This window comes from Notamacropus eugenii, chromosome 6 (assembly GCF_028372415.1).
Source record: "Notamacropus eugenii isolate mMacEug1 chromosome 6, mMacEug1.pri_v2, whole genome shotgun sequence".
NCBI classification, from domain to species: Eukaryota; Metazoa; Chordata; class Mammalia; order Diprotodontia; family Macropodidae; genus Notamacropus; species Notamacropus eugenii.
The window spans coordinates 156,312,623-156,338,005 of NC_092877.1; the positions used below are offsets into that span (position 1 = coordinate 156,312,623).

A 25,383-nucleotide genomic window follows, 5' to 3' on the forward strand; every position below is an offset into this window, starting at 1 on the left:
TCTTTGATCTCTTTGCAATATAGGACTAGGAACAATATTACTGGGTCAAAAGACACGCATAGTTTATGATTTGGGGACAGCTACTTTCTAGAAACATAACCAATTTACAGTTCTGTTAACAATATTTGTTTTCCCATCCATACCCAACAACAATAAAAAAAATCAGTTTTGCTTTTTTGTTGTTTCCCAATCTTGTAGGATTGAGGTAGAAATTCAGGGTTGTACTAATTTGTATTTATCTTATTATGAGTGATTTGGAACATTTTATTTTTCATGTGGCTTTTGAAAACCCTCACTTTTTTTCTTTGAGATCTTCTAGTTCATTTCATTTGCCTATTTATTGATTGGGGGATAGCTTTTGCTCTTATATATTTAAATCAGTTCCTTATGTACCATGGATATGGACTATTTACTAGAAAAACTTGCTATAAATATTTTTCCCAGTTAACCACTGCCATTTAATTTAATTGATTGTATAAAAGCTTTCCAATTTTATGTTATCCAAATTGCTCGTTTTATCTTCTTTATTGCTCTCTATCCCTTGTTTGGTGATGAACTCTTCACTTATTCATAATTGTGAAAGAACTTTCTTGCTCATCTAATTCGTTTACAATGTCGCTAATCTATTTGGAGCTTTATGCGATATACAGTATGGGATTCTGGTTTCATCCTAAATTTCGACAGGCTGCTTTCTGGATTTCCTAGCAGATTTTGTCAAATAGTGAATCATTATCCCAAGGCCTGGAGTTAATGTGCTTTTAACTTATTTTGAAAGAATCTTCAATAGACTCATCTAATCTTTTAGATCTTTAATGCTCTGAAGTAACTTGTTCAGTTAAAGTTGTCAGATCAAAAGTCAATCATTTGAAAAAAGCAATGATAATAGCTAACATCAATATCACAATGTAAGGTTTGCAAAATGCTTTAAAAATAATATCTCATTTTATCCTCACAACTTTAGGAGAATGGTGCTATCATGCCCATTTTTTGCATGAAGAAATTGAGGCAGACAGAGGCAAAGTGCCTTGCCCAGGGTCACATATCTAGTACATATCTAAGGTCATATTTAAATAAAACTTGACTTTCTCTGCTATTGAAGAAATGACAGGAATTCTTACATGCATGGTGAAAACAATAATAATTGTATCTTATTGATATTATGATCAGTAGAGGAAATTATCTGGCTAAATATTTTCTTACCAGTATATCCCCTTTTTTTCCCCAAACACAACAATTTAATGATGAATACAGTGAAATGAACTTGGTGTTGCTTGGAATACAAGCACTTATAGCCAATACCATTAAGTTATTGCTTCTCTATGCTCTGTCTCCCTCTTCAATACCTTCTCCTTTGCACCTATCCTTTGATGACTTTTATGCTTACCTTGCATTATATTAATACTAAACATTTTTCAAATCATCTCTTTAATTCATGTACTTTCTCAGAGTTTGTCTTTCCTTTTAGGCCTTTCCAGATTATATGTTACAAGCTCCTTAAGTGTAAGGAATGCTTTGGTTTAATTTGATCTATAGGAATTTAGGGTAATGGTGCATAATGGGTGGTATAATAGATGGTTTATAAATATCTTTCAGATGATTTTTATTGATGGTGGCCCTGAAATTAAAATGTGTGAAAGTCTTTGCTTGGATGATGCATTTATGATGAAATTCTGAATCCTCTGGCAAGATCTAACTCTCTATAGAAGTATATAATGGAATACTACATTGGTTGTAGATTATGGTCAGAAAGCTTGAGATCAGCATTTTGGCATGGGTATAGAGGTATTCCTTAATGTTAATACTTACTCTTGCTTGCTATTTCAATAGTAATCATTAAATTTTTCTTTTTCTTTTCTTTTCTTTTCTTTTCTTTTCTTTTCTTTTCTTTTCTTTTCTTTTCTTTTCTTTTCTTTTCTTTTCTTTTCTTTTATAGGCAACAGTCAGCTGAAGACCTTGCCAGAGTACCAGCTAATTCCACAAGCAATATTTTGAATAGACTATTAGTCAGTTATGACCCCAGGATCAGGCCCAATTTCAAAGGTTTGTCTTTATTAAAGTATCTTCATCCTTTGAATCTTAAGAATTAAATCCATTTATAAGTGTAATATAAGAATCTGTATAAAAGATTTCTCAGTTGGAAGGAGGGATGGGAAAAAAAAGAATTGTGGAATCATTTGGAACTGACAAGTTATATGCTTATATTATCCCCTCCAGTATGTATGTGTTTCCTATAGTCAACTGGATACTTCTAAGATTTAGGAATAAAGTTTGATAAAATCCTAGTGTTGAGGAATAGAATTTTAAATGTTAAATTAGATTTTTTGAATTCATATTTATATTTAAGAGAATAGGATTTGTCCTCTGACAAGCAGTCTGCATGAAAATAAACCATACTAAAATGTGAGATAATTTTAAAACTGCCCTTAACCTTATAGGAGGAATAGGGGGAGAAAAACACCAAAATGTTTTGAACAGAAAAACTAAGCAGCCTGTATTAAATTTGTAGTTACCTAATTCCTTGAATGAGAATATACTAATATGATTAAGATCTCACATTATTACTAGATGTATGTTAGTTTGACTATAACTAATATTGTCCATATGCTTTAAGATGATAAATGTCTATGTAAATGGATGGTAGTCAATGGGTTTGTTATGTATTATTTAAAAAATCTTAGGTTTTACTTTGAAAGAATATTTCTTCATTGTTGCCCCTCAATCTTTTGAGGAAGTTTTGTAGTATTTGTAAAAAGATTTGTAATCTTAAAATATTACACACACACACACACACACACACACACACATACACACACACATACACTAGCTACTATTATAATTATTCTCCAGGGATCCTTTAGAACTTATGCAAAAATAAACAGATAAAACTGTTGCCACAGTTTATTTAACAGATCAATACTTGCCCTAGATCATGATGGTTCAGTTAAGGATCTGATGTGTAAATTCCTAAGTGAAAAACTCCCTTTATCAGCACAGATGGGAGCCCCTCTATGACTTAGATTTTAGATGATAAATTTAGAACTAGAAGGGAATTTGTAGATGATCAAATGTTACTTATAGACAAAGAAGTTAAAATACTTGTTCATGGTCACAAACCCAGTAAGTATCAGAGTTAGAGACCAAAACAGGGTCTTTACGACTACAATTTCACAAGGGTTATGTACCATGATGCCTACACCTAGGTATGAATTAAAAAAAAAAAAGAATGAAGCTTTTTTTTTGGTTTATATAGAAATTACATTTTAGTAAATAAATCACCGGGGAAAACAAAAGCCCATTTCTCCTTTCTAGCTGCTTGGTCAAAAAAGTGCTACGTTGTGGCTAAGATGAAATGAGTTTCCTACAAGCAAGACTTATTTCTCTTCTAAGAAAATCCTATCCCCACACCTTATGAGAACTAAAGCCATGCTTGTCATAAAATAAAATTAAAGTCATGAGCAGATTGTGCAGACCTTATTCCTGATGATTTAGAAATGAAATATATGAAAAGGCTGCCCTGGAAAACACTAATCCCAGTTGTGCATTTAAGGACAGGTATGAACATATATCAGATTAACATCATAAGGTTTTTTCGTCCTTTACAGGGGAAAAACAGTCTGCAGCTGCTTCGAGTCAACTAAAGTTACACAACTCTGTTGTAAAAATAAGGGGTTTTGTTCATTACCACGGCCTATTCAGTTACTTTCAACATCAGCCATGGCCTGGGTTGTCACATGTCCACCATAAACCCATTCCCCACCTGTTTTTCATCAGTAGGTGGTTATGTGGTTAAAAGGCCAACTGCACGTTTTCCCTTTGCTCTGTGCCCCCCTCTAGCATCGCCCCCTCCCCAATCCACCAGAAGTTCACAAAGCAAAGAGAAAGGGGGTAGCAGGATTATTGCAAAAGCACTCCTTCTGTAAATATTAATTTTTCTTTCTTTCTTGAAAGTGAGGTGAGCAGCTTCAGTATGAATTGGATACAAGTCTGATTTCTTTTTAAAAAAAAATTAGTCAAAGTTTTAAAAAAATTGGTTTATGACCAGTATTAAGTACAAATGTCATGGTACTTTCTTGATTAAAGTAAATTTCCCTATATGACTAAAATGCCTATATTGAAAATATTGGTAGAAATAGACAAATCATTAAGCTACATTTTGGGAATCTTTTCAGTGAAGAACATGAATATTATGACTTTTATAGGAGGAAACTTAAAAAAAGCACATTTTAAAAAACAAGCAATATTTAAATGCCTTTGTGTATACATCCACGTGTGTGTGTGTGTGTGTGTGTGTATCCTGTATGTATCTCTATCTATCTATACATATCCTTTTGTAGTAAATAGTAAAATCAGTGATTACTATTGCTGCATAGTGACAAATCTAGTTCATTTTCAGCATGTTTTATGTAAAGGTTTGGGGATGGCGTTACAATGCAATAGTAACACTTTTTATATTTTTAAGCTTTGCAAAGAAATTTATACACACACTCATACATACATATACATATACATATATATATATGTAGTCTCATTTGGTCTTCACAATAACACTTTGACGTAGGTCCTGAGGTAGGATTATTACCCGCATTTTTCAAATGAGGAAACTGAGGCAAAGAGATGTTGATGACATACCAACGGTGATTTAGCTAGCATAAGTCATAGGAAGGATTCAAATCCAATTCTCCTCTGACTGAATGTAATACTTGTTGTATTACATTAGACAGATTCTCAATATTTTCATTAATAATTGCTGCTAATGAAGAAAATATTTTGAGACTACACTATAGTGATTCTGAAAAACCAAAATGTAAATTAAAAAAAAAATCTGACCATATTATTTACACAAGCTCCTCTGCTTATCTTTGTATTTATAGGTATTCCAGTTGATGTGGTGGTAAATATCTTTATTAACAGCTTTGGCTCCATACAAGAAACAACAATGGTAAGAATAAAATATGAATATTCACATCCAGATGACTCTACCTATTTTCGTCTGTTACCACTTTGTAAAGCTAAACTTTTTTTAGTGAAGGGATAATAAGAGATTTTAATTAAAACTAAGGTTAAGTTCTTGTTTTGAGTATTTATGGGTTAGGTATTGCTACTCTGTTGCTAGAGTAAAATATTCGAAGACTTTCAAGGCCTTATGAATCATGTATGGAAGAGAGAACTCATTTTTCCCCAGAGTCTAATTTACTTCCTAGCTGAAATGTAACTGCAATGCTACATGGTACTTTAAAAGTTTGAAAGAGTTAACATTCCTGAGTAACTAACTGATTATGATCAGCGCAAAATTTATGCCCTGAGAACACTGAAGCTACAATTGTCATGACGTGGTTATATATATTTGCCATAAATCTTGGTAGAGACAGAAGGGCTTTAGAGCCTTGGTAATGAATTTTAAACAAGGATATTATGGTATAAGTCATCTACAGACTAGCAACAGGAAAATGATGTGATTGGAATTATGATTATTCTTGCTAGTAATTGCAATGGGATGCTTAGTAGGAGTAGTATATATAATACTCTAAGTACAAGGGCTTTGATGCATTATTTTGCTAACATGATCTCATTTCTTTACCTAGAGGAAAAACAAAAACAAACAAACAGAAAAGTAAAGTGAGTTAAGCAAAGACAGGCATTATTTTCATGGTCTGTATGTGAATATTTCTAGTGACTGATTTTAAAGAAAACTTTGAACTCAAGTTCAAAATTCATAGCACAAGGTAGATTAACATCAAGATACTCCCAAACTAGACACCAGTGTATGTTCTCTTTTAAAAGTTTCCTAAGCAGAATACACACTGCTGTTTAGTATTGGAGTATACATTTTGGTCAGAAATCAAATGCAGTCTACCTGCCTTCACTACCTAGCAGACCAGTGGAAGTGGTAAGTGATACTTTCTTAATATAAAACTTGTTTGATCAAATCCAATGTATATTTAAGGAAGATTTAGTGGGCCAGTGACTCTGGCTGAAATAGTTTGGTTGATCTTCTGGTTTCTGGTGTCTCCACATTTGAGTTTATCCCATAGGACCATGCCATATTTTCTTTTCTGTTTTTGGAGGGGTAGGTGAGTACTGTTGAGTCAGGTTAAACCTTTGATTTTATTTGTACAGAAAATTCCTGGTATGTAAACTTCACCCACTCATATAGGTCAGCACCATTCAGTAACACAGTCTTAACAAGAAGTCTGGAGCACCAAATGATTTGTCCTCATGTACAAAGATAGCATGTTAGAGTCAAAACTTAAACCCAGCACTTCCTAACACTAAGGCAGACCCTCTGGCCATGATGTATGATTACTGCTAATTAACAGATTAATCATCAAAAACCAGTACATTTGTTGCTTTACTCAGAAATCTTCTGTGGCTTTCAGTTGCCAGTGTGGTAAAAAAAGATTAGACGCCTAATCTAATTTTCATTGTCTTCTACTGTCTGAGTACAGAATTTCTATTTATGTTGGGTATTTCTTGAATGTAGTTTTTTTTGTATCTTCAGATTTTGGGGTTGGTAATACCTCATCATCATCCAGTGGATATGTCAATATCTCAATTGTCACTCAGGTGAAGTCTTATTCCATTACGTGGAGAAAAAATGTTTAGAATGAAAAAAATAAAGAGACTTCCTACAATTATTTAGGAATATTTTTTTTTCAATATTTCAAACTTATCTCCTACAAATCCTCTATTCTGAAACATGCAATTTGTTCATTATCCCCCAAGTTGTATGATTTACTTTACTATGTGCCTTTGCTGCTCCCCCCACCTAAAATTCTTCCCCACATTTCTCCATATTAAGATTCTATCCATCCCTCACAACTTATTTGAAATTCCATTTCCTGCAGAAAGCCTTTTCATATTGAACTCTAATCTAAATTCACAAATTCATTTGGCATTTAGAATTCGTACTGATTTGAACCATATCTAATATTATTACAAATAACTCTTACAGTGTTACTTCACATTTCATGTCCCATATATCTTGTTTCCTCAGATAGTTTATTTTTAATTTAATTCAATTTTTTTCAATTAATGAGAATTCATTTCCTCTACCTGCTATCCCTCCTAATGATAAAAATAAACATAATGAACAAAACTCATGTAACCAATATCCATAGTTAAGCAAAACATATTCTTGAATTGACTGTGTCCAAATAAATGTGTATATTTATAAATATATGTATACACATATGTGTATGTGTATATGTATATGTACATAAATCTATATAGATACACATACATATTTACATGCATATACGTATCTGTATATGTATATACATACATATACATAAGCATATTCTGAATCTATTACCATTACCTCTCAGGAAGTGGGTAGCCCATTTCAGTTTGAATCCCTTGAAATCATGGTTGCTTATTGTCTTGATCAGAGCTTATAAGTCTTTCAAAGCTGTTTATCGTTACCATGATGCCAATCATAATCCATCAATGCTTTCTCATTCTTCTCAAGACTTATATGTATATCCTCCAGAATGGTCCACCCAGAATGTTCAGAGCTTTCCTCTAGGTCTCTTGGTATTTTGCCAGGATCAATGTACTACTCATCTCTTATTCTTTCTATTTGGTACAAGACTGGTTCACTTCCTTTTGTGGCCATCGTTTATTTGATGGTGTCTTTGATGCTGAATTTTTATTTTGGTTTGCCATTGTTAGCATCAGTCAGTTCATTCTTCTCTCCACTGGCCTTGAATGACTTAGAGTTTTGCTTCTTTGGAAATGGAGGAAGGATGGGGAAGGGGAAGGAGAGTAGAATAATCATTTGTATAGAACCTACAATGTGCTAGGCAATCTGCTAAGTGCTTTAGGATTTGAATACATATTATTATCACCAGAATCATAATGATGATTTTATTTGTTTGTTTCAGAGAGAAGTTTGGGGTTATTGATAACTCTGGAGTGATTGACAAGCATATAATTAATTGATGAGGCAGCTAGATAGTATGGTAGGTAGAGTGCCAGGGCTGGAGTCAGGAAGACCTGAGTTCAAATTCAACCAAAAGCAATAATTGTGTGAGCCTGGTTAAGTCACTTAACCCTGTTTGCCTCAGTTTTCTCATCTATAAAATGAGTTGGAGAAGGAAATGGGAAACTACTCCAATATCTTTGCCAAGAAAAGTCCAAATGAGGTCATGAAAAGTTGGACCTGACTGAAAAACAACTCAACAAGGGATAATTGGTAGTATCAATTTTCCCAAATCCAGTTTAGCCCTTCTCTGTCCTATTCAAATCATTATCCCCCAGCAGCATTTAAGATATCGCTAGTGATGGACTGGCTACCTATCGTAATCAGACAGGCATTATGGATATTTAAGTTTAACTCTTTTTCATGATTATGGCTCCCATTGAGGAAGCCCTATGCCCTCTATAAACAGCACCTCCAGGACTTCATCAAGTATAGTGAATATCTCTTCCATTTGAAATATATAATTGGACATTCTGGGGGCAGCGAAGTAACAGTAGATAGAGTTCCATGGCTGGAGTCAGAAAATCTTATCTTCCTGAACTCAAGTATGGCCTCACACACTTGCCAGTTGTATGATCCTGGGCAAGTGACTTAACCCTGTTTGCCTCAGTTTGCGATCTGTAAAATGAGCTGGAGAAGGAAATGACAACTCATATCATTATGTCTGCCTAAAAATCCCCAAATGGGATCACAAAGAGTCAGAAAAAACTGAAAAATTACTAATCAAAAACTGGAAATTTTATATGATAGTATCAAATACCTCTGATAGAAATATTTTTCTCTTTTATGCCTACCTTGATATTAACAAACAGAGCATTCTATTAATTCCTTTACCAAAGAATCTATCACTGATGGAAGAAACACTTTAAGATGATGCTTTGCTTTATTGAATCAAATGAACAGTTAAAGACAAGAAACAATAGTAAGGATGGGCTTTGAGTTCTCTATTACCTTTTAGTCATCTGTGTTTCTGTGAAGATGTGGTAAGAAATAGAATCCCATTTGTGAAAGCCTGTCTTTTCCCTTCTCATATGTTCATCAAGGATCAGCTGAACAAAATATGTGCACAAACAACTCTAATGATGTGTCCATGCATAAGTAAGAGAGATCAAGTGCAATGATAACTCAAAGAAGGTACAGTTTACACCCAGTGGGGGGATCAGTGCTGGGTACTTAGTGTTAAGTGTATATAAACTACAATGTTGTAGTAATTTTAGAGCATGTGGAAGGGAAATGATTTTTAATTGTGCTAATGTTATAAAAATTGGATGGTTTAGATTGGCTGTCTGAAGTTTCAGATCTCTTTTTCACTTTGTATGGATATAAATGTTGAGAAACAGAATCTAACTCTTCCTATCCCACCTCACCTCATATCCTGCTTTCTAAGAGATACCTTTCCCAGTTCTCTTTCCAGCTCCCCAGTGCCAACACTGTTAATATGTATGTATTTATGTATATACACACATGAATATATATATATATATATATATATATATAAAATGTTTTTTTTTTCTGCTGCTTAAATTTTCTTCCCTGTTAGAAGCTAAGATCCTCAAGGTTAGCAATTGATTTTTGCCTACCTTTGTAAACCTACACTTAACACTATACCTGGTACATAGTAAGCTCTGAAATGATTGTTGACTGACCAACTGCTAAGTGATTTTTGATATTTAACTGATGAGCACTGAATTTTATATACAAGCATTTTTTTGTGATGGTATTTTTTGTTTGTTTGCTTAATGCGTTTGAACACAGTGCATATGCAAAGAATTGAGACACGAGGAAAGCACTGGTTCAACACTAATATACCTATAAGAGTAAGATTTTGGGAAGATGAACAAGAGTCCCCAGATATTTCCTTTCCCATAATGTTTTATGAACTTATTCAGTTTTCTCAAAGGCAAATGCCCTGAGACATTGTTGCTTATTAGATAGGAAACTCAGAAGTCATTATAGGGATGTAGTTATCATAAAAATAAATACTTCCAAGGTAAAGAGAATTGTCATTGTTGTAGGAAAATGGTAGAATTCATCAAGGACAACCAGTAATAATATTAACGAAGGAAAGAAAAAGCATCTAATGATTACCCAAAGATATTTTATGAAATGTCCTAGTTTCTTTGAATTGTAACTTGGGTAGATCAATGTATCTTTAGAAACTATGTTCAAAGGGGGAGATGAAGCACGTTAGGAAAAATTCCAGTTAGTTAAATTGACAACTATGTGTAATGATTTAAATTGGCAACTTATGGGTTTTTTTGGTGGAATAGTTTCATTACTTCCTTAGAAATATGCCATACTATCTTCACATAATGACTAACTCTACACTCTAGCCACAGGAAGTGACACTTCCTTTACTGTTTCTATAAATAGATTTCACTATTAGCCCACTTCTTTCCTCTACAAGCTAGAGAGCTAGGTGGCCCAGTGGATATAGCACTGGGTTTGGAATCAGGAATGCTCATCTTCATGAACATAAATCTGCCCTCAGACACTTATTAGCAGTGTGATCCTGGATAAGTCACTTAACCCTGTTTGCCTCAGTTTCCTCATCTGCAAAATGAGCTGAAGAAGGAAATGGCAAACCACTCTAGTATCCTTGCCAAGAACACTGCCAATGGAGTCTGGAAGAGTCAAATAAAACTACCCATATATTTTCGATCTTCTTTTAGATTACTCTTATTTACGAACTCTGTTTCCGCTACATTGGACTCTAATCTTTCTCTGTACATAACGTTCCATCTCTTATCTCCAGGCTATCTCCATATCTAGAGTGCAATCTCTCCTCATCTCTGCCTTGCAGAATTTATAGCTTCCTTTAAATCATGCCAGCCTGCCACATACGGCCTTTCCCGATCCACCCTTTCCCTCTTCTTTCTCTCGAAATAATTTCATATATATTTTACATTTATTTACTAGTTTACTCTTATTCTGTCACCCAAATAGAATAAGAGCTTCTTTGCCTGCAGGTACTGTTTCTTGTATGTTTGTATATCCAAGTCTAGCATAGTGCTTTGTATAAAGTAGGCACTTAATAAATGTTTAATGAATTTAATTGAATTATATGTCTCCATTAGTAACACAGTGGAAGGAAGACATACGCATCTATGAATCACCTGCTGTGTTCCAGACAGTATGAGAAGTGCTTTACAAATCTTCTCTTATTTGATTCTTATAACATCCCTGAGATGTAGGTCCTATTATGATTCCCATTTTGAAGTTGAGGAAAGGTAGACATAAAAGGTAGGCAGAGGTTACATGACCCGCCCAGGATCACACAACTAGTAAGTATCTGAGACCAGATTTGAACTTGTCTTTCTGACTCCAAGCTCTGTACCCCATCAATTATGGCACGTAGTGGCTCTAGTGGCTTTACATGTGACTTTGTGTAGACTAAAATCGCTTCTTGAACCCTCTTATCTTGTTAAATAAAAAGAGGCACAAAATTCAGGTGCTTTCTCATTGGTGCTTGTTTTCCAATACCCACTCATTTTACTCATAACTACATGCACTCCTCACAGGGACATAGTTTTAGAGCTAAAAGTGACCTGAGAAGACATCTCGTCTAATGTCTTCATTTCCCAAATAAGCACACTGGCCTAAGGTCACACATGCATGAATAACAGCTGTGATGTTAGCCTAGATCTTCAACCTTCAGATGAAGTGTCCTTCTCAGTCCATCATACTATAAGTGATTACTGATGTCTGGAGATGACCCAGATGCACTGGGTGACTTTGGACCTGTTAGTCACTTCGGATGAGGCAAGGCTCATTCATTGAATAGGCCTGTTTAAGAAGTAGCCAGGGGATGGCCCTTTAATGAGGTCAAGAAAAAGAAAGACATAAAGAAAAGGAAAAACATAAGGCTAGGAGGGAAACAGCAAAAGTTACCATATGAATGGAGTGAATAGCGAAATTAAAAGTAAAAGAAGTTTATTAGTGAATTAAGGAAGCTTGTTCTCTAATAGCAGGGTTCAGTTTCATAGGTACATATTTTAGCATATTTAGCCTTTTCACGTTTGCCTAACTAATAAGCTGCATTCAGTAACATTTGAATGAACCAATGATATGTGGTCTGTCCTTATAAGGAAGTGACCTGGGAAAATGTGTAAAGCAGAGAGATGAGAAATGGGATGCTATATACAGAGAAAGGTTAACAGGGCAATGTATTTGGAATAGAGAGTGTGTGAATGAATGGATGTAATCTAAAAGATGTTGGGCACAATATTTGTGCAGTTAAAAAAGGCCTTGTGCATCAGGGCTTTGTGTATTCAGTCTAAGTCAGATGGAAGAAGGTAAATTTTGTATGTTCAGTGTAGAGTAGTACGTGGCAGGTAAATAGTAGGTTTGAATTGTGTTTGTTGTGACTATAGTAGGAGGTGGTAGGAAATTCAGTTAGGTTTTATGTATTTAGTAAACAGCAGTATTGGGAGTATAATTTAGCCAAATAATAGATTTCAACAGCACTTTTTTCCCATCTACAATCAATGCCTTATAACAGTATAGGAGGAGAAAAAACCAAAACCTATATTTCACATGTTGCAACTTTTCCCATATATATCAGTTTACCTCTTTGATTTTTATCTATTGACTCATGTTAGAGTTTTATTTTGACTAACTTAGCACCTGCCCTATTGTACTTATAGCATCAACCTGTATATGATTAATTTTCTCTAGACATTTAAATAATTAACTAATTGTGATACCTAATAATATCGTCACATTTGTTTTATCATCTGAATTGAAAGTCACTAGAGTCATTACTTCTAATTTTATTAGATTCGTTTCCTATTTTTATAATAGTGAAAATTAGCTTGCATAAGGCTATAGAGGTCAGCAAGACTGTAGTTATGCTAGTTAAGATTGGCTCCTCCTCAAACACCCCCCCAGTTTCTTTTCCCTGCCTTTTCCTTAAGCCAAGACAAACTCCTTAAATTAAAATTTCCACAGTTTTCTGAAGGCAGGAACAAAATGAGAACCACAAATTCTGGTTTTCTCTCTAGAATTATAGATAAACCTGCTCAGAGGAAAATATGTTTGAGTAATTTAGGTTTTTTTTAGGTTTAGGTGCTTTTTTCCCAATTTTTCCAATTCTTAATACCCTCTAGAAAAAGAATGCAGCACATCCATGCCTTTCTTTTGCAATTTTTCATTTGATTTTGGAATTGAATTAATATTTACTTAGGCAACAAACTGAGCTGTTATGAACTAGCTAGTGCTTCTTTGGCTCTCTACCATCTGATGTTCTGGAATTAGCTGAATTTACCTCCTTTCTTATATGTAGCAAAACTCTTCTTAAAGCTTCTTAAAACTCTTCAGGAACCTTTTGTTGTGTTTTTTTAACCTCTGATTTCCTTTTCCTTTATTCTTTTATCACCACATTTTCCCTTTTTTCCATCATTTGACCTACTATAGAGGAAAACAAAAAATGAGACAGATTTTATTTTCCTCTTTTCTGAAATATGCCTTATCTGAAATAAGCATTATTGCCTGCCTTAGCTTTTTTCTCCTTCTAGAAATTTCTAAAAACCTTCAATATGGTTACTGCTCACACATAGAATTTCCAATGGCATTTTTTTCAGCTTCCCTAGCCAATGTGTTTTTCATTTAGGGATTCCTGTTAAATGGGTCTCACTAGAGCTAATCATTATGTTTATTAAGGTGATACTTAAAGGACTAATGTATGCTTTTATTAATTAAAAACATCCAATTTCATACATTTGATTTCTGCTTCCATTCAATTCAATGTATATTTTAAAGCCCCTACTAAGTCTTCAGGGATTTTCTTTGAAACAATTTTTGAAACTGCTATGAAGCATTGTTTTTTTTTTTTCTTCTTACTTTTGCCTACACTTGCTATATGATCTCACTTCTAATTTACCTTTTCACTTGCCATTTCAATGATACTAGTGAGTAGGGGTGAGAATATAATTTCATGAGTATGAATAAAAGCATGTAACTGTCTAGGTGTTACCTTTTCTCCACAAAAGCTTCAGTTTACAGAGTTTTATTTCACTGCAATAATTTGGGTCCTGCTTAACTACTGCATATAAAAAATAGAAATTAAAAAAAATTACTGGCATGTAAAGATAGCTCAGGGCAACTACCTTAACCTCTCCATCTCTCTGAACTTATATAAACCAACTATTTGGAGAGGTGAATACAAATCTTTGAAACTAGATACAGTGCCATAAGAAATATTTTCCAAATAATTTTTTTAAATTTACTATTGCAAGACCCAATTAAAGCATGACTTAAGAGCTTAGTACTGATATTTTGTTATATTTCCATCTTTCCATTAAATTACTAAGCTTCGCCAATGGCTAAATTTTAAATCCTCCTGAAACTAGATTGATAATAATGTATATAAAAATGCTGCTGACAGACCTTTAATTGTGATGCAGCCAGCTGCTTTGAGAACTGATGTCTTTCCTTCCCAGACGTGGACAGCTTGGGGTTTGTTGTTGTGACTGTTCACAACTTAAGGCAAACAAATCATCAATTAAGATGGCATATGTGCATTGCAAGCAAAGTGATAGGTAGCCCTAATTGTTATCCTGATAATATTGACTGTGCTTGGTATAACAGGTATCTACCTTTAAAAAGTCCCTATGAAAATTAACCCTTGGTTATTTCTGCCTATACAATGTTTGTTTTGTTGGCCTAAAGAAAGTGTATGATTTGGATGTTGGGTTGCACCATTTTGGAAAACATTCATCATCCACATAATACCATGTCATTAGAAATGTGCAATGAGTCCTATTTGTCACCAACTAATTAAAACACAATTAAGTAATTTCCACTGAGGAAAGAAGTCACTACTAGATAGAAGTTCCTATACTGCACAATGAGAAAAATATAGAAGCTCTGAAAATTTGGGAACCGGATTCAAAGAGAGCTCTCTTAATGGATAAAATAAAAATTCAAACTTTTTAGAGTCCTTCCAAGGTACTCACAAAAACATGAGCCAAACATATAAATATATTTTATCTTTTCCTAAATATTTAATCTTAAATATGTATTTAAATTGTATCATTTCATGTAATATTTGCCTTATAAGAAGTATTTTTCTGCTCCAAAACATAGCCTGTTAATGAATAAAAAATGATGATGTATTTACAGAAACTGGCTTAAAACACAATCACACTTACACATGCTTTTCTTCATTCCCTAGCTTCGTTAAATAGCAGGGCATGGGCACTAACAAGGAGGCCTTGGGAAGTGGCCAATCCACTCAGACTGAAGTGGTGGTCACTGGAACAGAACTCTGGCCTAAACACATGGAGAATGATATTAATTAAGGGAAAGGATTAAACAGCTGTTGCAGAATGGGACAGCTGAAAGCAGAGAACACAGTTTGGGAAACATTTTAAGGCTGCAGTACAGCACAGCTTCCCACAAGGTGACCTAATCGTGTGTTATTGTGAAAGAGGAAGGCAGACAAACTGGTTTGGTCTGTAACAAATGGCAATGAGGTATGGCATAAACATGGCAGCTTTTTCAACTACAACCAGTAGTCAGTTAATAAACATTTTTAAGTGCTGATTATGTGCCAGGAACTGTGCTAAGCACTAGGGATACAAAAATAAGTAAAAGGTAGTCCCTGCTCTCCAAGAGCCTACAGTTGGATGGGTTGGGGATGGGGAAACATGCAAACAAAAATACACAAGTAAGTGATATATACAGGTTAGCTGTGGGACAATTAAGAGAGGGAAGGCACTCAGATTACGAGAGGTAAGGGAAGGTTTCCTGTAGAATATGCAATTTTAGTTCGAACGTTAAGGAAGTCAGCTGAGATGAGGAGGAAAAGCATCCCAGACATAGAGGACAGTCAGAGAAAATTCTGGGCTATAGCATAGCCACTCTACATTGCAGCTTTGAAATAAACCACATCCTTATTATTAAATAAATATTATTTATTAATAATAATAAATATTATTAATAAACCACATACTTATTGCTAGTATGACTCTGACCAAATTATTTATTTTTTCTGAGCTTATGTTCCTTATCTGTAAAATGAAGGAGGGAGATATACTAGATGTCTCCTAAGATGTCTTTCAGTCCCAAATCTATGCTCTCATGATCCTATGAAATGTAGTCAAAGAGACTTGACCTAGTGAAGAGCATGTTGTATTTAGAGCTAGAGGTTCTAGGTTCAAATTCTGATTCTTTGTGATACTGGTTAAGGCCTTTCATGTTGGTTAGCACTTACATAGCACTTTAACTTTGCAAAGTACTTTAAGCTAAGTGGCATATTTGGTGCAGCACTTGGCGTAGAGTCAGAAGTCCTAAGTTAAAATCTAGTTTCATACACGTATTGGATGAGTGACTTTGAGCAAATAACTTAACCTCTGTTTGCCTCAGTTTCCTCAACTGATCGAACGAGACAATATTTGTAAAGTGCTTCGTCCAGTGTCTGGCACATAGTTGATGCTTAATAAATGCTTGTCTCTCCATCTCCACCTTCCTCACAACAAGCCTGTGAGGCCCCTGATATTATTATTATTACCATTTTTACAGAAGAAAATAATGAGAATGAAAGAGATTAAGGGACTTCTCCAGGGCTATGCTATAACCTGGTACCCTTCTCCCTTTTCAATATTTCTTAAACTTTACATTTCCTCTCCTCCCCTCAATTGTACTTGGAGATACTGTGACACTGGACATCTCCCTCTTCTTCACATAATATATTCCATCTCCGTACATTTTCATTGGCTGAAATAATCTCCCTCCTTATTTATGACTCCTGGCTTCCATCAAGTCCCAGCTTTGCATTTTCTTCAAGAAGTCTTTCTTGGCTCCCCTTAATCTTAATGCCTTCCCTGTATTAGTTATATCAAATTTGTATCATATATGTCTTAATTGTACATAGTTCTGTGCATATTTTCTTCCCTATTAGACTGTGAATTCATTGAGAGTAGGGACTGTCTTTTGCCTTTCTTTGTTTCCCCAGTGTTTAGCTCAATGCCTGATACATCGCAGGTGATAGAAAAATACTTAGTGACTGAAATGTCTAAAACTCAGTCTTCCCCACTGTAAGTTCAGAATTCTATCTATACACCAGAATTTCCCAGCATTTCATCTTTAAGATGAGAAGGTTGGATTGAATACTCTCTAAAGACACATTCATCTCTGAATTTATAACTCTTATGATTATAGTCATACATTCTCTTTTCAAATGTCAATCATGCGGCCCATTATATGATGGATGAAGGATGAAACGACTGAGGAAAGAAAGGTTTGACCTTTTGAGCATATTGATTTAGTTAGCAATGTTTACCAATTGAATAAAAAGTTGGGAGCAGGCACATTGCCCAGTTTTGGCACTGGGCCCCAAATCAAGAGGTGAGAGATTTTTATACATTCAAAATAATCAAGGAAAAAGGACCCACATGTATGAAACTATTAATAACAGCTCTTTTTTGTTGTGGCCAAGAATTGGAAATTGAGGAGATGCCCATCAATTGGGGAATGGATGAACAAGTTGTCATATATGAATGTAATGGAATTCTATTGTTTCATAAGAAATGAAGAGCAGGCAGGTTTCAGAAAAATCTAGAAAGATTTGCATGAATTGATGCTGAGTGAAATAAGCAAAACCAGAAGGACATTCTACACAGTAATAGCAACATTGTGTGATGACCAACTTTGACAGACTTAGTAAGGCAATGATATAAAACAATTCCAAAAGATTCATGATGGAAAATGTTATCTACCACCAGAGAAAGAACTATGGAGTCTGAATGCATACTATTTTCTCTTTTTTTTCTTTTTTGTGTTTTTCCCTTTTGTTCTAATTCTTCTTTCACAACATGACTAACGTAGAAATATGCTTAATATAATTATACATGTATAGACTATATAAGATTGCATGCCACTTTGGGGAGGGGGAGAATATAGAATTCAAAATCTTATAAAAATGCATGTGGAAAACTAAAAATAAATAAATAAAACTGAAAAATAATTAATCAAATAAGATAAACTGATTAAAAGAAAACAATAAGAATACAACATTAGATAATCAGATTTCTAACTGGCAGAAAAATTAGGGACTTTCCATGTTGGGTGCGAACAGATACAGAAGAGGTGTCCCACTACCTCCAAGTATCTATGAACAACCAAAAAAATATAGAAACAATAACTGATTGATCAGTATGAGGAAAGTTTTGATATAAAATATATATGCTACTTAATAATGTACAATTGTGGTAAAGTATATTGCATCAGTCTTAGGATCTGACTGTGTTAGCATAATCTATTCCCTTAGTTAAGGGTCTCTAAGAAGCTTGTAAGGGTGCAGTTTAATTCAGAAAAAGATATAATAAAGTAACTATTTATGTGTTGACATAAAATATGCATGTAGCATGAATATAAATCATATAATCATAAAAGTTCCTCATTTTACGGATAAGATTATCAGAAAGCTAAAGTGATTTACCTAAGTAAGTTATGGTTTTCTAACAATATATTTTAGCACTTTCAAAAAGAGTGTTATTATTTAAAGGAATACACTTATTACAACAATTTTCTCATTGCTCAAAACATTTTTTTTAATTGCAATTAGAGACTGAGTCATTATAAAATGCATCTCATTACTATACAGACCCATTTAATGTGTGCATTTTAATAACAGTAATTACCAGGGTGATCAATCAATCATTAATCAGTGAACATTTATTGAATGTTTGAATCCAGCCCCAACTTGCTAGGTGCAATGTCATGTACCTGCTTTACTATACTGGATTATACTATTGATCATGTCCTTTCATACATATGCATTCCAGAGTTGATTCAGACAACATGTGAAAATCCTCCTAAATTTCCTGTCATTGCTTGGAGATCGTTTCAGTGCTTGGCTCTCCTATAACTGTCCCTTGCTCTTACTATATGACTAACCCATCTCCTTTTCTGGTAACGCATCTTTCTAATATTCTTTCTACCCCTTTTACTGGACATTCTTCAGTGGAGACATGCGGCATCTAGTCACCCCTATCAAGTATTTCTTCGTTGCTTTTTGAGTAGCTGGAAGTTTTGGAGACTAGTATTCAGCATCATCAGAAGAATTTTTATGTATAAAGTCAGGTATTGTTTTAAGAGAGAAGTTATGGGTCATTAAAAACACAGTACATTTTATTAAATGCAGTTCAGCCTGGTCTCCTCTTCTAGTCCAGTTAATTGCTCATACATAGTATGTTTCGAAGCTCTATATCTATCTAAGATCAGCTTTATGAGGTACCCATCAAACATAAAGCATAATCTTAACGGGCACCCTGCATTCATCTATATTTTTTCCTGTGTGAAGTTACTCTGGACAATTTTGAATAAATATTGATCTTATTTGAGATTCTACAGTTTATTAAGACTTGATGAAATCAAATCAATTTTGTCTGAAAACAGGAAATTCCAGGTGACCTCATCATTCATAGAAAATACTTTTTCCACTTGGATTCTGCATTAGGCATCTGCCATGACAGGTGCAAATGTCATGGTTGAAAGAGGTCATCTCATTTTATGCCTCATTTGATATTAATAACCATAGCATAACTGAATAAATTTGTCGCTGTTGTCTCATCTTTCAAGGATTTAGGATATTTGTGGAAAAATTACCATAGGATCTTCCCCCCATCTTTATTTTAATGAATACTTACTAGTATGATCCTGAGAAAATTCCTTAACCACTTGGAATGTCCTCCTGTTTCTGTCTCCTCTCCCCTTTTTTCACTTCTTTATGTCTTACTCATCCTTTGTCATCTGGTTCAAATACCATCTCTTCTATGAGTAACCCCCCTTCCATCTGTGCTGAACTCATATGTTCACTCTTTATTTGTGGCATTTATCAAATACTGTCTTATTATGGTTATTTGGGTTTCTGTCATGTCTGATGTTATTACTATAATCTTCTTAGGGTCAGGTATTATGTCCTATTAATCTATGAATGCTACACAACACTTACTATATAGCTTTGCTTTCCTCTTAGAATAAGGATAATACTACTTATACCATCTACCTCAAAAGATACTTTTTTTCAGGAAGGAAAAAACTCTTTGTAAACCTTAAAGAGTTATAAAATATAAATTGTTGGGTATGGAACCAAGATAGTGAAATAAAGTCAGGGACCTGCCTGGGCTCTCCCCCCAAGCCTTTCCAAATATCTTTAAAAATGAATCTAAACAAATTCTAGAGCAGCAGATGGAAAGAAGAAAAATATGGAGTGAAATAAATTTCTGGTCCAAGGTAACTTGGAAGGTTGCCAGGAAAGGTGTATTGCACCAAGGTGAGAGAGGAGTGCAGTCCAACATAAGCTGCAGGAGTGCAGATCAGGCCCCAGCAAACCTACATCAGGCTTCCTGGTGACTGAATCACTGGCAGCATTGATAGTTCCCAGACCTCTTAGCCCACAGACAAAGATAGCTTAGAAAGTCAAGAGGAAAGGCCTGTTGCCCATGGGGGGGAAAGTGTAGCATAGTCCATCCCAGGCTGTGCCAGCATAGGTCCAGCCCCATCAAACCAGGAGCATGCCTTAAGAGTGACTGAGTCAGCAATGGCAGTAGCAGTGGCTGTTTACAGAGTTTTCATTCCTCAGATCGGAAGATGTTCAAACAACTGGTCAGTAGGAGATTATGGAGGTCTTTTTGCCAGCAATGGAGCAGAACTCTGTTGCTTTGTCCATACTTGGATATGGATTACAGTTTTGGGTGGCAGTCCCAAGCCAAGGAGGAGCACTAGCACAGTAGAGCTTGTGAGGGGGAATACTCCTCACATTTCCAGGGCAGAAAAAGTCCTTGTGGTCACTCACAGACGAGAGCACAGGCCAGGAGAGGAGTAAACACTTCTCCTTAGATCAGACAGGCACAACTTGGCAGTTTATAGAGGCCAAAATTAAAATAGGCTAAACTTCTTTAGCCTTCAGAAAAAATTTTAAGTGGCTTAATTTCCAAATAAAAGTATAATAAATGATTAAACTATTTTGCAAACGAATCATATAGAAAAATGGAAATTTCAATTAAGGTAAATTAATTGTACTTATTACTTACCATTTTAATTTACCATGAAAGTGTTCCTCTCAGTCTAGAGATAGACTGATGAAAGTTGGTTGCTTCAGGTCATGTCACAAACAGGAGAGAGCACTCAGTGACAACCCACCAGTCAAGTTACATGACGGGCACAAGAGTGACTAGTGGAAGGTGAGTTTAGTGGGTTATAGATAAAGCACTTGTTACAACTTTACTTTCTTTTACATCCTTTACATTTTTCATGGGCCACTTGAAATCCTTTGGTGGACGGCATGTGACCCATTAGCTGCATGCTGTGCAGGCCTGCCTTAGATCACACCACCTTGGAAAGAATTGGAAAACTTGCACATTACTAGAAGTATCTTTGAAAACAGCTGCATAAAACTCCTGAAACTTGGGACAGTTTGCCCTCTATCCTGTAAGCAGAGCCCTGCTTTAACAAAAAATTAAACAGTCAAGAAATAGTCTGGTAAAATGAGCAAACAATGGCGATGGGAGTCTCTGACCATAGTCACTATGGTGACAAGGAATATCAAAACATATACTTAGAAGAAGACAGCAAAGTCAAAACTCCTACATCCAAAAGCTCCAAGAAAAATAGGACTTGGTCTCAGGTCATGGAAGAGCTCAAAAAGAACTTTGAAAATCAAGCAAGAGAAGTAAAGGAAAACTTTGGAGGAGAAATGAAAGTGATGCAAGAAAATCATGAAAAAGCAAGTCAACAGCTTGATAAAGGAGACACAAAAAATGCAAAAGAAAATATCACCTTAACAAATAAACTAGATCAAATGGTAAAAGAGGTCCAAAAAGGCAACAAGGAGAAGAGTGCCTTAAAAAGTACAATTGGTCAAATGGAAAAAGAAGTCCAAAAGCTCACTGAAGAAATTAATTCCTTAAAAATTAGAATGGAGTGGTGAAGCCAAGATAGCAGAGTAGAAAGGCACACATATGGAGGCTCTCCCTGCACAGCCCATAAAATACTTGTAGAGAGGGACTGTCAACAAATTTTGGAGCAGCAGAAGTGGAGAACAAAAGAGTGGAGATTTCCAGCCAAGGGTGACCTGAAAGGCCTACAGGAAATGTCTGTTGCACCAGGTGCAGAGCAAGCCCAGCCCTGCCTTGTTGGCTCGTGGCTTGCTAACAGCCCTTGGAGGGAGAATCTCCACTTGCAGAATCCCCAGTCCCAGTAGCAGCAGGTTCGCAGATCCCTCAACCCACAGGCGCCAAAGGTCAGTGACTGGGTTTTTTCAGCTGGTCTGGAAGGGAGAAGGGCCTTCCCATAGCTCCAGTCTCAGGCAGCAGCCAGTCATAGAGGCCACATTGTGCAGAAAGCAGCAAATCTCACAGCAGACCCTACAGCAGCCAGTACCCATTGTTGAATCGTAAAAACCCCTGGGGGCACTGAGGAGCTAATTATTACCTTGGGTCTGTGTAGACTCCCTGAGGGAGCTGTTCTTTGTCTCACACTGAATGGTGGCGCTCCTCCCACAGCTTGATTGAATCCCAGCCCCCCAGTGCAGATTTGGTAGAACTGGAGTCCAGGTGGCTGTGGAGAGGAAACTCTGCTAAGATTCTGGGCACAAAAATCTCTTCCTGCTCCAAGACCAGTATACATGCTTGACTGTGCCACTTTGGAGGAACTGAGATCTTACATATAACTAGAATACACCCTACTCCTGACAGAGGACCCAGAAGTCAAGTAACTGGTTGGGAAAATGCCCAAAAAAGGGAAAAAAATAAGACTATAGGAGGTTACTTTCTTGGTGAACAGATATCTTCTCCTGTCCTTTAGGACGAGGAACAACAATGCTTACCATCAGAGAAAGACATAAAAGTCAAGGCTTCTGTAACCCAAACATCCAATATAAATATTCAATGGTCTCAGGCCATGGAAGAACTCAAAAAAGATTTTGAAAATCAAGTAAGAGAGGTGGAGGAAAAATTGGTAAAAGAAATGAGATGTAAGAAAAGCAGGTCAGAGGGCGGAGCCAAGATGGGGGAGTGAAAGCAACGACTCACCTAAGCTCCTGGAAAAACTCCTCTGGATATCTCTGGGGGGAGAGTCTGACCAGACTTTGGAGGTGTAGAATCCAGTGGGTGACGGACTTTGACAGATTCGGAGCCCAAGCTGGACCGGAGGGTCCATGGGAGGGATCTGTTCCACGGGGGTAAGACCCCGGCGCACAGCGCAGTGCGGTCAGTGCGGCAGGGCGGAGGGGACCAGAGGAGCCCGAGAGTGGCGGGCGAGACCAGCGGAGCAGGAGATAAGCCAGGCCGAGCCGGTGAGAGCCGCTGAGTGCCAGACATCAGAGCAGCAGCCCTTGAAATCTTCAGCCTGAAGACGGACTTCGGTGGGTCACTACTTGAACTTCCAGGAACTGGGATGGCAGAGTGATCAGTAAGTGCTCTCTCCTCCCCCCTGATGACGGTGAGGGAACCATAAAATTCTTCCCCAGATTAATCCTGGATCAGCGGGAACAGCAGAAAGGGGTGGGTGGTCTTATAACACCAGAGGCTGGAAAAGTGGCAAAGGGGGATTCTTCCTACAGTGGCGGAGATGGCTGGAGGGACAGACGACCCAGGGCAGAGAAAATTCGCACTGAGACCCAGGCAAGCCTCAGAGCCGGGAGACGAGACCCAGGAGGGGCGGGAACACGCGTTAGCTTCTAGGCGTGCCCCAGCCCTCCAGGGGAAAAGGGAAGACAATAGGGAAGCTGGGATCACCATCCCCTGACCTTGCCTTTGCCTCAAGTCAGCTGAGGAGATATCCTGAGACCAGACCACCCCTCCCACATACCTAACAAGCTAACCCCAGGGTTGATCGGGGAAACAAAAAACAAAAGCCTGCTTTTAGCCTAGACACACATCAGCTCAACTTAAAGATCTGTACCTTCTGACTGAAAGAACCAAAAGCTACAACACTCAGCCAACATCATGAATCGGAAAAAGCAGACGAAAAGTGAAAAAACCATAGAATCTTTCTATGGGGATAAGGACCAAAACACAAACACCAAAGAGGTTAGAGCTGAGACTGTACTTCCATCTGAAACCTCAGATGGGACTATGAATTTCTCGCAAGCACAACTAGATTACCTGGAACGTCTGAAGAAGGATATAAAAGAAAAACTGGCCAATGATTTTAAAACTATAAAAAAAGAATTCACTGATGAGAACATCACCCTGAAAAAGAAAATTGAAGAAATGGAAAAGGAAGTTCAAAAATTAACTGGAGAGAATAATTCCCTAAAAGGAAGAGCTAATCAAATGGAAAAGGAAACCCAAAACCTAATTGGGAAAATTGATCAGATGGAAAAGGAAACCCAAAACCTAACTGGGAAAATTGGTCGAATGGAAAAAGAAGTACAAAAATTAAATGGAGAAAATAGCTCCTTAAAGGGAAAAATTGGTCAGATGGAAAAGGAGATGGAAAAGCTAACTAAAGAAAACACTACGATGAAGATTAGAATTGGGCAAGTAGAAACTAATGACTCAATGAGGCAACAAGAATCAGTCAAACAAAATCTAAAGAATGAAAAGATAGAAGAAAATGTAAAATATTTAATTGGAAAAACAACTGACCTGGAAAATAGATCCAGGAGAGAAAATCTAAGAATTATTGGCCTGCCAGAAACCCATGATGAAGAAAAGAGTCTGGACAATATCTTCCAGGAAATCATCAAGGAAAACTGTCCAGAAGTACTAGACTCAGAGGGCAAAATAGTCATCGAAAGAATCCACCGTTCCCATCCCGAAAGGGATCCCAAACTCAAAACCCCAAGAAATATAGTTGCCAAATTCCAGAGCTATCAAGTGAAGGAGAAAATACTACAAGCAGCCAGAAAGAAACAATTCAAATATCAAGGACACACAGTCAGGATCACACAGGACCTTGCAGCTTCTACATTAAAAGATCGAAAGAATTGGAACCCAATATTCCGTAAGGCAAAGGAGTTGGGACTTCAACCAAGGATCAACTACCCAGCAAAGTTCAGCATAACATTTCAGGCAAGGAGAAAGTCATTCAACGAAATAAGGGATTTCCAGAGCTTCCTGACCAAAACACCAGAACTCAATAGACAATTTGATCTTCAAATGCAGGTCTCCAGAGAATCACAAAAAGGTAAACAGAGGGGAAAAAACAAAAACAAAAACTTGCTACTCAATTAGGGCAAACTGTTTACCTCCCTATAAGGGAAGATGATACCTGTTAATCTTGAGAACTGTGCAGCTATTATGATAAAAAGGATGTATGTAGAGGGAACGGGCATAAAGTAAATGATGTCATGTCAAAAATATGATTTAAGTATGAGAAGGGAATGTAATAGGAGGTGTGGAAAGGGGGAAGCAGAAAATGGCAAATTATATCACAGGAAGAAGTACAAAACT

General features: G+C 36.3%; 1 protein-coding gene across 1 annotated transcript in view; it reads left to right on the forward strand.

Annotated features, from left to right (window-relative positions):
• The window catches only part of GLRB (glycine receptor beta), a 152,931-nt gene that overhangs the window by 38,351 nt on the left and 89,197 nt on the right, over positions 1-25,383 (forward strand). The window contains exons 3-4 of the mRNA XM_072621352.1: positions 1,934-2,040; positions 4,872-4,939. Of these exons, the coding sequence (XP_072477453.1) occupies positions 1,934-2,040; positions 4,872-4,939 (175 nt within the window). The remainder of the gene's footprint in view (positions 1-1,933; positions 2,041-4,871; positions 4,940-25,383) is intronic.